Source organism: Cyprinodon tularosa, unplaced genomic scaffold, assembly GCF_016077235.1.
Source record: "Cyprinodon tularosa strain WSP-4 unplaced genomic scaffold, ASM1607723v1 ctg70, whole genome shotgun sequence".
Classification (NCBI taxonomy): Eukaryota; Metazoa; Chordata; class Actinopteri; order Cyprinodontiformes; family Cyprinodontidae; genus Cyprinodon; species Cyprinodon tularosa.
In genome coordinates, this window is record NW_024039452.1 from 1,883,034 (window position 1) to 1,895,112 (window position 12,079).

Sequence of the window (12,079 nt, forward strand, 5' to 3'; positions counted from 1 at the left end):
TTTGGATTTCCCCCCAGAGCCTTTATTTTATGTATTCTCCTTTCATTTGTTTTGTTGCTTGGATCTCTGGGCTGCTTTTTATGTACAGCATCAAAATAGGTTTTCCATTTTTCTGTTTTTGAACAAGAGGGAGGAGTCCATAAAGTGTGAATCGGAGATTGATGTGCACTAACACAACCCTGACCCTTATCATTAAAATGAATGAAGGCACATCTCAGGCAACTCGTCGGCCCAGAGTGGTTGCTCAGTGTTTGAGCGGGAAGTGGAAAGACTTTTTCTCACCAAATAATTCATCATCAGTAAACTGAGCATTTATCTGACTGAAATGTCTTGTTAGAGGTTTCTGTCATTTCTGTCCAATGTACGTAAGTTCTGAATTGCCAAGTCAATACAAATTGTGTTTCTTCATCTTGCAGTCCATCCTAACATAGTTTTTCCAAGCTTATAGACTCACATCTGCTGCTGCTTTGCAATCCACAATGCTGTAAATGTGACGGCTGCAGTTCTGTGATTTAAAGACTGATTATTAGGGCTGCAACTAATGATTATTTTGCTAATCGATTCATCTGTTGATTATTTTAAGGATTAATAATCGGATAACCAAAGGTACTTTAAAGAAGAGTTTTAACTAAATAAAACCAGGTGAAACTAAAATGCTTGTTACATTATTGTTGCAAGCAAATAACATGTCTTGTAAAGGAAAAAAAAAGACAAAAAAAGACAGGTTTTATAGACAGAATTTTGGTAGCAAAGAGTTTTGTAATTTCAAATTTAAACACAAAACAATTTATAGTATAGGATAGAATAGAAATTCTGGTGTTTACAGCAGCTAAAAGATTATAGAAAAAATGGTCACATAAATATGGACCTTAGAGAAATGTATAAGAAGAACATATTAGTAAAGTTTTAAAAGATAAACAATAAAATGCTGTACTGTAAAGGGTTTTAACAATATAAAAACTCTGAACCTGGAGAATAAATAACCAATATGCAGCTATAGACATTTTTACAGTAATGGATATTTGAAAATAGCTGCAAAATCAGAGATGTACAAAATGACAGCAGCATATATAACTGGGAAATTAAGAAAAACACATTTTGAAAATGGAAATTTGAAAAAGAAAATGCATAAAGAAAATAATCTAAAAAACTTCTTAATAATAAATAAAATGAGCTTTTGAGTGTAACCTTGCTGTCTGCAGATTTTGTTTGTTCAAATAATTTCTATTCATTTTATTTATTTATATATTTATATTTATATATATATCATTTTGTCTAATTTTATTTTTCAAACTTTGTTATTATATAACTTTTTTAAAAAGTAATTTTTTTTTAGTTAGAGGTTGTCTTTTTCAGATTCAGTTTATGGCTTGTGGTCTTTTGAAATTGTGTTTTACAGATCGCATTCTTTTCATTTTAAGCCCAATACCAAGATTGTTGCTCGCATCAAAGCAAACTAGCAGAAATGCATCTTTGCTTCTAACTCCAGAAAATGTGATCTGTAAAACACAACTTAAAAATCAATGCAATATCAGTAAAAATCGTATTGAAATTCATTTTTTTTTTTTTATCAATCTTTTTTTTTTTTTTTTTTTTTATTAAACATTAAAATCAGATGAAGCAGCAAAATTATTTTTAAAACTTTTAAATTTCATTTTTGTAAATTCCCATTTGCATAACATGGTCTTTGTTTGCAACAATAATGGAACAAAATCCACTCCATATTTTTTAAACTATACCAGCTCCAAACACTGTTCTTGTTTTTATACACCTGTTGTGCTTTTATCTTCTACAGGTGGTGTACAAGAACAATGACTTTAAGCTGGAGCTCTCCCGACTCGCCATCGACCGCGACCCTAAAATCACACTGCATGGTGATTTGGTGTTCCGCTGCGAAGATGTGGCGGCTCTTGATCCTGTAACGTTTGAAGCCCCTGAAGCGTTCATCTCTCTGCCAAAGTGGAACACCAAGAAGACGGGTTCCATCTCCTTCGACTTCCGCACCACAGAGCCCAGCGGCCTGTTGCTATTCAGCCATGGGCGCCCTCAGGGGCCTAAGGAGCAGAAGCCTGGGAGGGAACTGAAGACTGATTACTTTGCTATGGAACTGCTGGATGGATATTTATACCTGCTGATCGATATGGGCTCTGGAAAAACAAAGCTCAAGGCCAGCAACAAGAAGGTCAATGACGGAGAATGGTGCCACGTAGATTTCCAAAGGGAAGGAAGGAAAGGTGAGAAAGCTGATGAAGCTCAGAACTGCTCTGGAATTAAAAGGAACAGTAGTCATACTTTTCATTATTGAAGATATAAGTCATAATTAAAGTCATTATATGTAGTTTAAGATGAAATAATTTGTTTTCAAAAAATAATCATGACTGGACTTTAGGCACAATGTAGCAAACAATAAAAAAAAGCTAAATAATAGCAAATTCTGACATAAGGAGATTTAGGAAATAAAAAAGGATTAAAGAAACTAAAGGTACCTCAAGTAAAATTACTCATTTATGAATGGATTATTCTCTTAATGTTTATAAAAACGGATATCATTTATCACAATAGATATTGAGTGTACATATCTTTAACTTTATTTACCAAAAGCATCTCTTTTTATCAACAAAACGATCAATTGACAGCTGTAGGCCCGATAAGGAGGTCTTAGAATAGCCTTTCGGTTTTTTCCAACCCTCCTTCTGTGAGCTGTCATTAATTATTCAGATGAAGAGCAGAGGTGACATCACTCCACATCAGTGGAGAGGTTGATGTAAACACATTTTTACAAAAATATCTAAACTGAAACAAATTATCTAACGCCTTTTTTTGTCTTCTATTTGTTACGAGCAATCAGAGAGTGGCTATTAATACTGAAACAATATCTTTTGGGAAACCTGTCAGGGCAGGATTTTAGACGGCCTTCAGCCGTCTCCATGTGTTCGCTGCACTGAGTCTGTCCACCATTATATTTTATAAAGAAGGGAATATATTTTATTCGTAGCACTAATGATGCCGCACAACACCTGTGGACTTTATTGTTAAACACGCACAGCAACGGAGGATTTTGCCCTATCAATTTATGATTTATGAGTCGTTAGAGGACCAAAGTGAGAGAAACCGTTTGATAGAGAGGCTTGTCTGATCATTAAGCAATACAAATCCTTGAATTACCTCTGAGATTTCCACCTGGCTGCAAGTGTTTCTAAATTCAGGATATTTCAAGAAAGGCTGAAAGCTCAACAGGCAAACCATAGCCCTCTTTGCTGCACTCTGTTAAGACACCCTAGCATATGCCTTTAGATTTTGCAAAATCAAACTATCACACAACCTATGGAAGAGGATTAGGGCCACTGAAAAAAAAAAGAAAAAGTTAACTGATTTTTAAATTTTATTTCAGTTTAACATGGGGTAAAAGTCAGAATTCTAACTTTTTTCTCAGAATTCTGACTTAAATCTCAGAATTCTGACAGCTAACAAACATGTTAGCATCAAGCCATAGCCATCTCTGAGACTAGCTCTCTTGTTTTAATGACCTTCTGCTCCTCCATTAATGAGGGCATGTAAAAAGTTCCTTAAAGGAATAGTACACCCAAAACATGATTAGCCTTCATTTTCTACTCACCTCCATGCTGAACAACACTCTGGAGTACTTTTTTGATATCTCAAATGCATCTGGAGATCTGGGAGGCTTCTTGCTGTCTGCTGACATTCAAATAATGGAGGTCTATGGTGCCCGAGGCAGAAAGGTCCATAAAAGTCCACAAAAAACGTGTCAATATTCCTCCATACTGCTCGTCCAATGTATTCCAAGTGTCTTGAGTGGGTAGCATCCAGAATTTACTCGAAACAAAGTCATTTAGAATGTTTTTAGAGCATAAACAGTAGTGTATAGGATTTCCTGAAAGCGCGCACATGCGCGTTCACGACGCTACGGAAGCCGGCAGACCAAACCAGATGAAAGTGCGCATTCAGCGTCTGCTCTGCCAATAATGCAAGCGTAGAAGAAGAAATGTGCTGTTTACCTGTGCAAAGAAAGAAACAACGAAAGAAAAATGTCTGAGGACTTCAGTGTTGAGGAAGAGCATGAGTTCTTTGCCGAGCTGAATGCGCTGGTTTGGTCTGCCGGCTTCCGTAGCGTCATGAACGCGCATGTGCGCGCTTTCAGGAAATCATATACACTACTGTTTATGCTCTAAAAACATTCTAAATGACTTTGTTTCGAGTAAATTCTGGATGCTATCCACTCAGGACACTTGGAATACATTGGACGAGCAGTATGGAGGAATATTGACACGTTTTTTGTGGACTTTTATGGACCTTTCTGCCTCGGGCACCATAGACCTCCATTATTTGAATGTCAGCAGACAGCAAGAAGCCTCCCAGATCTCCAGATGCATTTGAGATATCAAAAAAGTACTCCAGAGTGTTGTTCAGCATGGGGGTGAGTAGAAAATGAAGGCTAATCATGTTTTGGGTGTACTATTCCTTTAATTCCGTCATTTTCCACCAATGTGTCACTGGCCACCTCAAACAACTCACATCTTTGTCAGTGAAGCTGAGTGCTCCCAGATCTCTTCCCCCATGGTGCCCATCTACATTAAGATCCAAAATTCTGAGATTAAAGTCAGAATTCTGAGAAAAAAATCAGAATTCTGAGATTAAAGTCAGAATTCTGAGAAAAAAAAGTAAGAATTCTGACTTTTTTCCTATATTAAATTGAAATAAAATTTTAAAATCAGTAAACTTTTTTTTTTTTCCAGTGGCCCTAATCCTCTTCCGTATGAACTTCATCAGGTGTGGTCGTGGGCAAATCCTGCGGTTTAAGCACAGCTACGAGTCGATTTACCAGAATGTCAAGCACTGCGCATGTGCAAATAAGGAAGTTCTACTTCTTCTTCCAGATTGACGTGTCCGACCAGCGCCATCTCTCGGCGCTGGGTCCTACATGTAGTTTTTAGACATGTAGTGTGTTCAGGTAGAAAGCTCATCAAAGCCAAGGGCCTCACAGTGTGACAACATACATTATAAGTGCAGTTTCGTTGTACAGTTTAAGCTGTAGCTACGTACAATGAATGAAAATATTGGACAATGTATGCCCAGTTTTAGGGGTGTGGCCACAAATTCAGCTTTTGGTGGCTTCTATCCTGCCTTTCCCCTAATTGCCAAGTATACTTACCCAGCTGTTGTCTTCAGTTCTGTTACTACTCAGGGTAGGGTGGCAAATCATTTTGAAACAGACCGAGGAGACAAAGACTGATATACAAGAGTTAAGTTGCAAAGCTCAGAACACCAAAAGGCACAACTGAAGAAATAAAAGACAAGGACAAAGTCAAGAGTTAGCATTTGTAGCTAATTGAAACGTATAGAAAAGAAACAGAAAACTTCACCTAGAATCATCTCTAACACCCAAACAGAAGAATGTTAAGGACTTAGGATACATGGAAGTGGAATTCAACCATTAACTATGATTCTGCACTGTACCTAATACTCCAGAATGCTGTATCTTGATTGAGGAGGGATTTCTCGTCACTAAGGTTACGGGAGGTATTTCACTGTGATGCTCCTGCTTCCTAAATTCCTCAAAGAGAAAACATGATTTCTGTTATTTGTTGCAAAAAAAATCCTATTTAGTTGGAGCTCTTAAAGAAATCTATCCATTAATATGATGAATTTTTCGTTTTGTGTTTATGTCAAGTTTATTAATGTTTCTTTGTATTTATCAAATAATAAACTGATTTAGATTGTCGGGTTAGGATCACATAATTATGAGCAGATCTATTTCTCAGAGATAATTATGAATTCAGCTCGACAGTCCCCTCATAAAATCTGCTTTTATTAATTTAATCCTTTCTACACATATTATTTTTGCCATGCCACTTGCGGTAAGACCTAATGTAGATGTATTCTTCATGGCTGTGATGTCTTGAGGAGCCTTCGCCTGCCTGTGTGCTCAACCAGGAGTACCTGCGTCAATTCTCTGCGTCTGATGAATGATCTGTAGGTGTTAAAGCACCTTGTGGACATGATATCTCCTCCTAATGGTGCAGTATAATGAGGAAGGGTGTGGGGATTGTGCCGGTGTGTATGCACATGCGTGGATCTCAGTGCTGCTCCTGCTGTAATTGGCTTTTAATAGAAAATTAAGATGGAGTCGTTAATCACAGAAAGAGAGGAGGCATTTTGTTTCACCCACTCCCTGCTGCATTCTGCTTCCCTTCTCTTCCATTTAGCCTATTATAGAGACATTAGACACACACGTGCTCACACAGTCATCTGTCATCTATCCTGCTTCTCCTTGTTCGGTTTCCTGTCTTATGGAGTTTATTTTCGTTCCATAATTGTTGCGAGCAAAGAGCAGTTTATGAAAAGTGAAATACAAAAAAATGCCAAAGGTCTTTATTAGAAAAAGATTATAACTGTAGTTGCTGTTTTTTTTTATGTTTTTTTTTTTATTTTTTTTATTTTTTTTTATTTTATGTGTTCTATTTTTTTTTCCCAGATTTGATATTTTGAAACTTGTAAGTTTTAATTTTTTACAGATTCAATATTGTCAAATTTTGTTATGGTCTTTTTCACACAGAGTTTTAGGCCTCTTAGAGATCAGATTAATACGGAAGAGGATTAGGGCCACTGAAAAAAAAAAAAAAGTTAACTGATTTTTAAAAAAAAATTTCAGTTTAGTATTGGAAAAAAAGTCAGAATTCTGACTTTAATCTCAGAATTCTGACTTTTTTCTCAGAATTCTGACTTTAAACTCAGAATTCTGACTTTAAACTCAGAATTCTGACTTTTTTCTCAGAATTCTGACTTTAAACTCAGAATTCTGACTTTTTTCTCAGAATTCTGACTTTAATCTCAGAATTCTGACTTTTTTCTCAGAATTCTGACTTTAATCTCAGAATTCTGACTTTTTTTCTCAGAATTCTGACTTTTTTGTTGTCAGAATTCTGAGAAAAAAGTCAGAATTCTGACTTTAATCTCAGAATTCTGAGAAAAAAAGTCAGAATTCTGACTTTTTTCCCATACTATACTGAAATAAAATAAAAAAAATCAGTTAACTTTTTTTTTTTTTTTCCAGTGGCCCTAATCCTCTTCCGTAGATTAACTTTCCCTTGAAGCCATATAAAAATGTTGTTACTAACGTCCACGCAGACCAATAGAAAAGCATCTTTACTCCAAACTCAAGAGGAAAGCCCGCCCCGAGAAGTAAAGGTGATCTTTACACTGCAAAAAAGATCTAGAAATAAGTAAAAAATTTCTTAAATTAAGTGTATTTACCCTTACTTTGAGTATGTAAATTCAATGATTTGCCAAAGAAATTAGTATCCTTACTATTAAAATAAGATAATTAGATAATATGAACTTAAAATAAGACAATGCTATTGTTTTTTCTTATTTTAAATGTAAATTGTCTTGTTCCATTGGTAAAGTCTCTCACTTTCGACCTCAATTAGAGAAAAAATGCACTTACTTTAAGAAAAAATGACTTACTTAGATTTCCATTTTTTGCAGTGTAGACACAATTTGAAAAAAAAATTAAAACTCAGTCTGAAAAAATACATTTGACAAAGTTTATTTGAAAATGATAAAATATAAAAATACATATTCAAAATATAGAATTTGGAAAACAAATAAAAAAATGATAAAATGTGAGAAAACAGCTGTTTTTTTGCGGTTTTTGCAGCACTAGTTGTTTGTTATTGTAAAACAGGCTGACAGGGGGGAGAGACGCGTGGCAAAGGATTACAGGCTGGATTCGAACCTAGGTCGGCCGCATCAAGGACAAGGGCCTCTGCAGATGGGTTATGCGCGCAAACCACTGTTCTACCTAAGCATGCCCTAACCACAGAAACAATTTTTATTAAGATGCTTTGTAGGTTGCATTTCTTTGCAACATTTGGTGATGAATTCTTTCTATCGCTTTCAACAATAATGGAACAAATGTCACTCCATATAGCTGTACCTCCATGGCCCTTATTTCACCAACTGATAGCACAAATACACACATTTTTCAAGCATTTCTAGAGTAAGATTAATCTTTTTTCTGCTATAAAAACACATCCTATTTCTTAAACTACAAGACGAAACCATATACTGAAAACTGCTCACTAATTCCTCTTTTTCTGATCATTCTTATGTCTCATCTTTAGGGTCCATCTCAGTCAACAGCCGAAGCCTGCCCTTTTTGTCGCCTGAAGGCAGTGAAATCCTGGACCTGGACAGTGATATGTACCTCGGTGGACTGCCTGAGTCAAAGTCGGATTTGATCCTGCCGCCAGAGGTTTGGACGGCCCTCTTGAACTACGGCTATGTGGGCTGCGTCCGTGATTTATTCATCGATGGCAAGAGTCGTGACGTACGGCGTCTGGCTGAGATCCAGAGTGCTTTGGGCGTCAGCAGCTTCTGCACCCGAGAGCTGCAGAAGCGCTGCAGCAGTGCCCCCTGTAGCAATGGTGGCCTGTGCAAGGAGGGCTGGAACCGTTACATATGTGACTGCACTGGGACTGGATACCTAGGAACCAACTGTGAGATAGGTAAGGATCCTGAGAAAAAGCAGCACACTCACAGACATTGTCCTTGCAATAAGGAAGATATTAAAGTTGAAATATTTGGAAAGTAACACAAGGATGTAATTCTTCCTGGTAGTTGACATAATTAAATAGCTGTTGTTATAGTTGGAGTGAAAGCTCCAGACGGAGTTATGTCTGAACCAATTGATGCTTGAGGCTGAGTTACAGTGGGTGGCTGAGTGGGGGTGGGTGGGTTGGCAGCAATGTGGCAGTGCAGCCGGGCTTATTGCCACCATCTGTGCCTGTCACACACACACCAAGGCGGAGGAGGGGGATACGCCACAGGGGTTACAGGGTGAGCTACTCAAATAGTACCAGACTGTTTCCTGAGTAGCTCCAAGAACATTGGTCTTCTTTTTTTTTTTTTCTTTGCACGTCTGTGGAGGTGAGCGAGGCATGACGGCATCAGATTTTGAGGGACAAGGAGGGTAATGAGGGAAGCAGAGATTGGTTTCAAATCAGGACAGTTGAAGCAGAGGATGGAATTTCTTTGTTTGAAGGGTTATATATTTGCAGTTCAGTCCTCAGGTGCTAGAATGACAGGTGTGGTTTCTGCATCATTCTTCTGCCATCTAGTGGTCACTCAGGATTATTACTGGAAGCAGGCAGTTTTCTAACCGCCACCCACGCATGAATGTAAGACTGTACATCACATTTGTAGATTGAGAAAGGTAAAACAGCTCATGCTAGATATAGTCAAAAAAATAAAATAAGATAAAATGACAGTGTGGTGGTAAAGATTAAAAAATGAAAGTATTTTTGTAAACCAATGTGAGTTTTTTTTTCCTTTTTTTGAGCTGACAATTTGCCACTGAACTGAAGGCGAATTTGCCCTTTTTCTTAAATCTTTGATTGCAACTGGGGTTTATTTGCATCTTTGAACGTTATGTTCTCTATGTTAGCACACCTGATGTGAGTGACTCATGTTAGCCTGTGGTGAAGCATGTCAATTCTCCACACTAGATAAGAGCAGCCCTCAGGGAGCAGACTGTCAGTCTCCTCAGTCAGTTTCATTATAGATGCATTAATCACAGCTACATGTCATATTTATAGCATGTCTTTTAAAACCATAACCAAGCACTGTTGATTTTTTTTTAATTCAAGTTGAGTAAACCATACCTTAATTTAAATATTGATCTAATTTTCCTGCTGTTCTTCTTACGAATATATATTTTATTTTTCTAATTTTAAAGATGGGAAAAATCAAATTCTTTTTTACATTCTTTGCTTCATATCACCAGGCTATATTTTTGACAGCCCAACACATGAGTTTTGGTTTTTTGTCTCAACCGTCTTAAATGCATACATATTTTTTAAATGAATGAATAAACAGCTTTATTTCAGACAATCCAATAGAATAAAAAAAAAAAACAGATTCAACATATGCAACCATCAGATTTAGTCAATGACACATCAATGACTTATGTCTGAAAAGGGGTATGAAGAAGATAAACTTGTTCAGTCATACCCCTTTGCCTCCTATAGTTCTTACACTGTAAAAAATCCAAATCTAGATAAGTAATTTTTTCTTAAAATAAATGCATTTGTTCTTGGATTGAGGAGTTAAAAGAAATTTTGCCAATGGAACAAGACAATTTACTCTTAAAATAGGAACACACAACTGCATTGTCTTATTTCAAGTGCATTTTATCTAATTATCTTATTTTAAGAGTAAAAATACTGATTCCATTGGCAAACTATCTCATTTACCTACTCAAATTAGGGGTAAATAAGCTTAATTTAAGAAAATTCTACTTATTTCTAGATTGTTTTTCCAGTGTAATGACAACAAGCTTTAACTCATGAGTCCAAGCTATGCCAAAAAGCCAATAAATTAGCAAATATTTTGGTTTATCTACATCTAAACATACATGTGCACATAGACACAAGCATGCACATATCTTAACTCTTACAAATGAATTTAATTCAACATAAAAAATGACAACTGTTTCTTACACACAATATCTGTTGCTTCAGTCAAATACTATTGATGGCCAGACTTTGACTAGGCAGGTACAGATCAGAAGGACTTGAGGTAGTATTTGAGGCAAGACAGACAGTGGAATAATTCAAAGGCGTTTATTAAAAAGGCAGAAGTGCAGTAGCATCAGCTAGCACGTCTATCACAGGAACCTCTGTTTTATAAGTTCAGTCTATGCACAGAGAAGGAGGTAGGATCCAGTCAGTGGGCTGCCAACAACATGCGGCAGGTGCCACCCAGAGTGTCCCAGATGCCATAGCCCGAGAGAACAAGCAGGAGTCCAAAAACACGTCAGGCAACAGAAGCAGGGAGGCTCAGAGGTCCAAGAATCCGAAGCAGGTCAGGCAAACCGATGTAAACAAGAACAGGTAGGCTCAGTGGTTGAGGGGCAAGTCAGGATCTGGTAATCAGAAGCACTAAGGAATGCTAAAAACACTCACCACTGATATCATATGGGAACAGGCAGGCTCAGTGCTTGAGAGGCAGAACAGGTCAGGATCAGGAAATCAGAAACATGAAGGAACTCTAAAAACACTGTCACCACTGGCTGGAGAAAACAAGAATAATTTGGCCCTGATAATTTGATGGAAAAACCTTAACTACAGGCAGGAGCAGGTGGATCAGATGCGCAGTGATTAGAAGCCAGGCAGAGTTGGACAGGTTAATGAAATGAATAATTAAGCCTGTCAAGATCATGAGACTTTAATGTAAAGGATCGCTGTCCTGGAGGAAGGTTGACCTTTACTCCACTCTTAAGGTCTTTCAAAGTCAGTAACAGTATGTGTTATGGCTTCACAGAACACATGAATGAAGTAAAAAAAAAAAAAAAAAGCATGGCGACATTTTATCATTTAATGCAGCGCATTCCCAAAATTTCAAGAGGTCATATTTTAAAAGTATTTATGGTCTTGTAAATTCGTTTAAACAGTAAGATAAGCAGTTAAGGCTAAAATAATGACCCTTTAAAAGACATAATTAGATTATTGTTTTTCAAATGGTTTACTAAAGTTTTCAACTCAACTCAACTTTATTTATAAAGCCCTTTAAAACAACCACAAAGTGCTGTATGTACCAAGTAAAATTAAAATTGTATAAAACAACATAGCAGTTTAAACGAAGTGACAGTGGACATTCTCTGTTAAATGGTAAAACATTGATAAAGGGTTTGCACGGAATCTGTGTTTTAAATCAAAGGGTGCCCACCAGTAAAAGTTTGGGAACCACTTATTTAATGTATAAGCAACAGAACCAAACAGTCAAGGTTTGAGCTTTGGAGCTGCAGGTTTCAGGCCCTTGCTCTATCAGGTAAAAACTGTGATCCTATCTCAACACACAAGAAGTTAAAAGTGCATTTCCTAAATTTTTAAATCACTGTTAGAATCTGCAATCTAGATAAACAAATAACATTGGTGCATTCAGCCATGGTTTCTAGCCCAGTGCATACAATTATATGAAATCAATCTATATTATTGTCATGAACCGAGGACAGAATGGACCCAGTATTCAAGGAGACAGTCAGTGGGCAAGTTCAAAG

The 12,079-nt window shown here is 36.8% G+C and overlaps 1 protein-coding gene across 7 annotated transcripts in view; it reads left to right on the plus strand.

Annotated features, from left to right (window-relative positions):
• The window catches only part of nrxn2b (neurexin 2b), a 1,247,190-nt gene that overhangs the window by 558,581 nt on the left and 676,530 nt on the right, over window positions 1–12,079 (plus strand). For all 7 annotated transcript variants that reach the window (XM_038268483.1, XM_038268482.1, XM_038268476.1 and 4 more), the window contains 2 exons: window positions 1,796–2,234; window positions 8,145–8,528. In XM_038268483.1, the coding sequence (XP_038124411.1) occupies window positions 1,796–2,234; window positions 8,145–8,528 (823 nt within the window). The remainder of the gene's footprint in view (window positions 1–1,795; window positions 2,235–8,144; window positions 8,529–12,079) is intronic.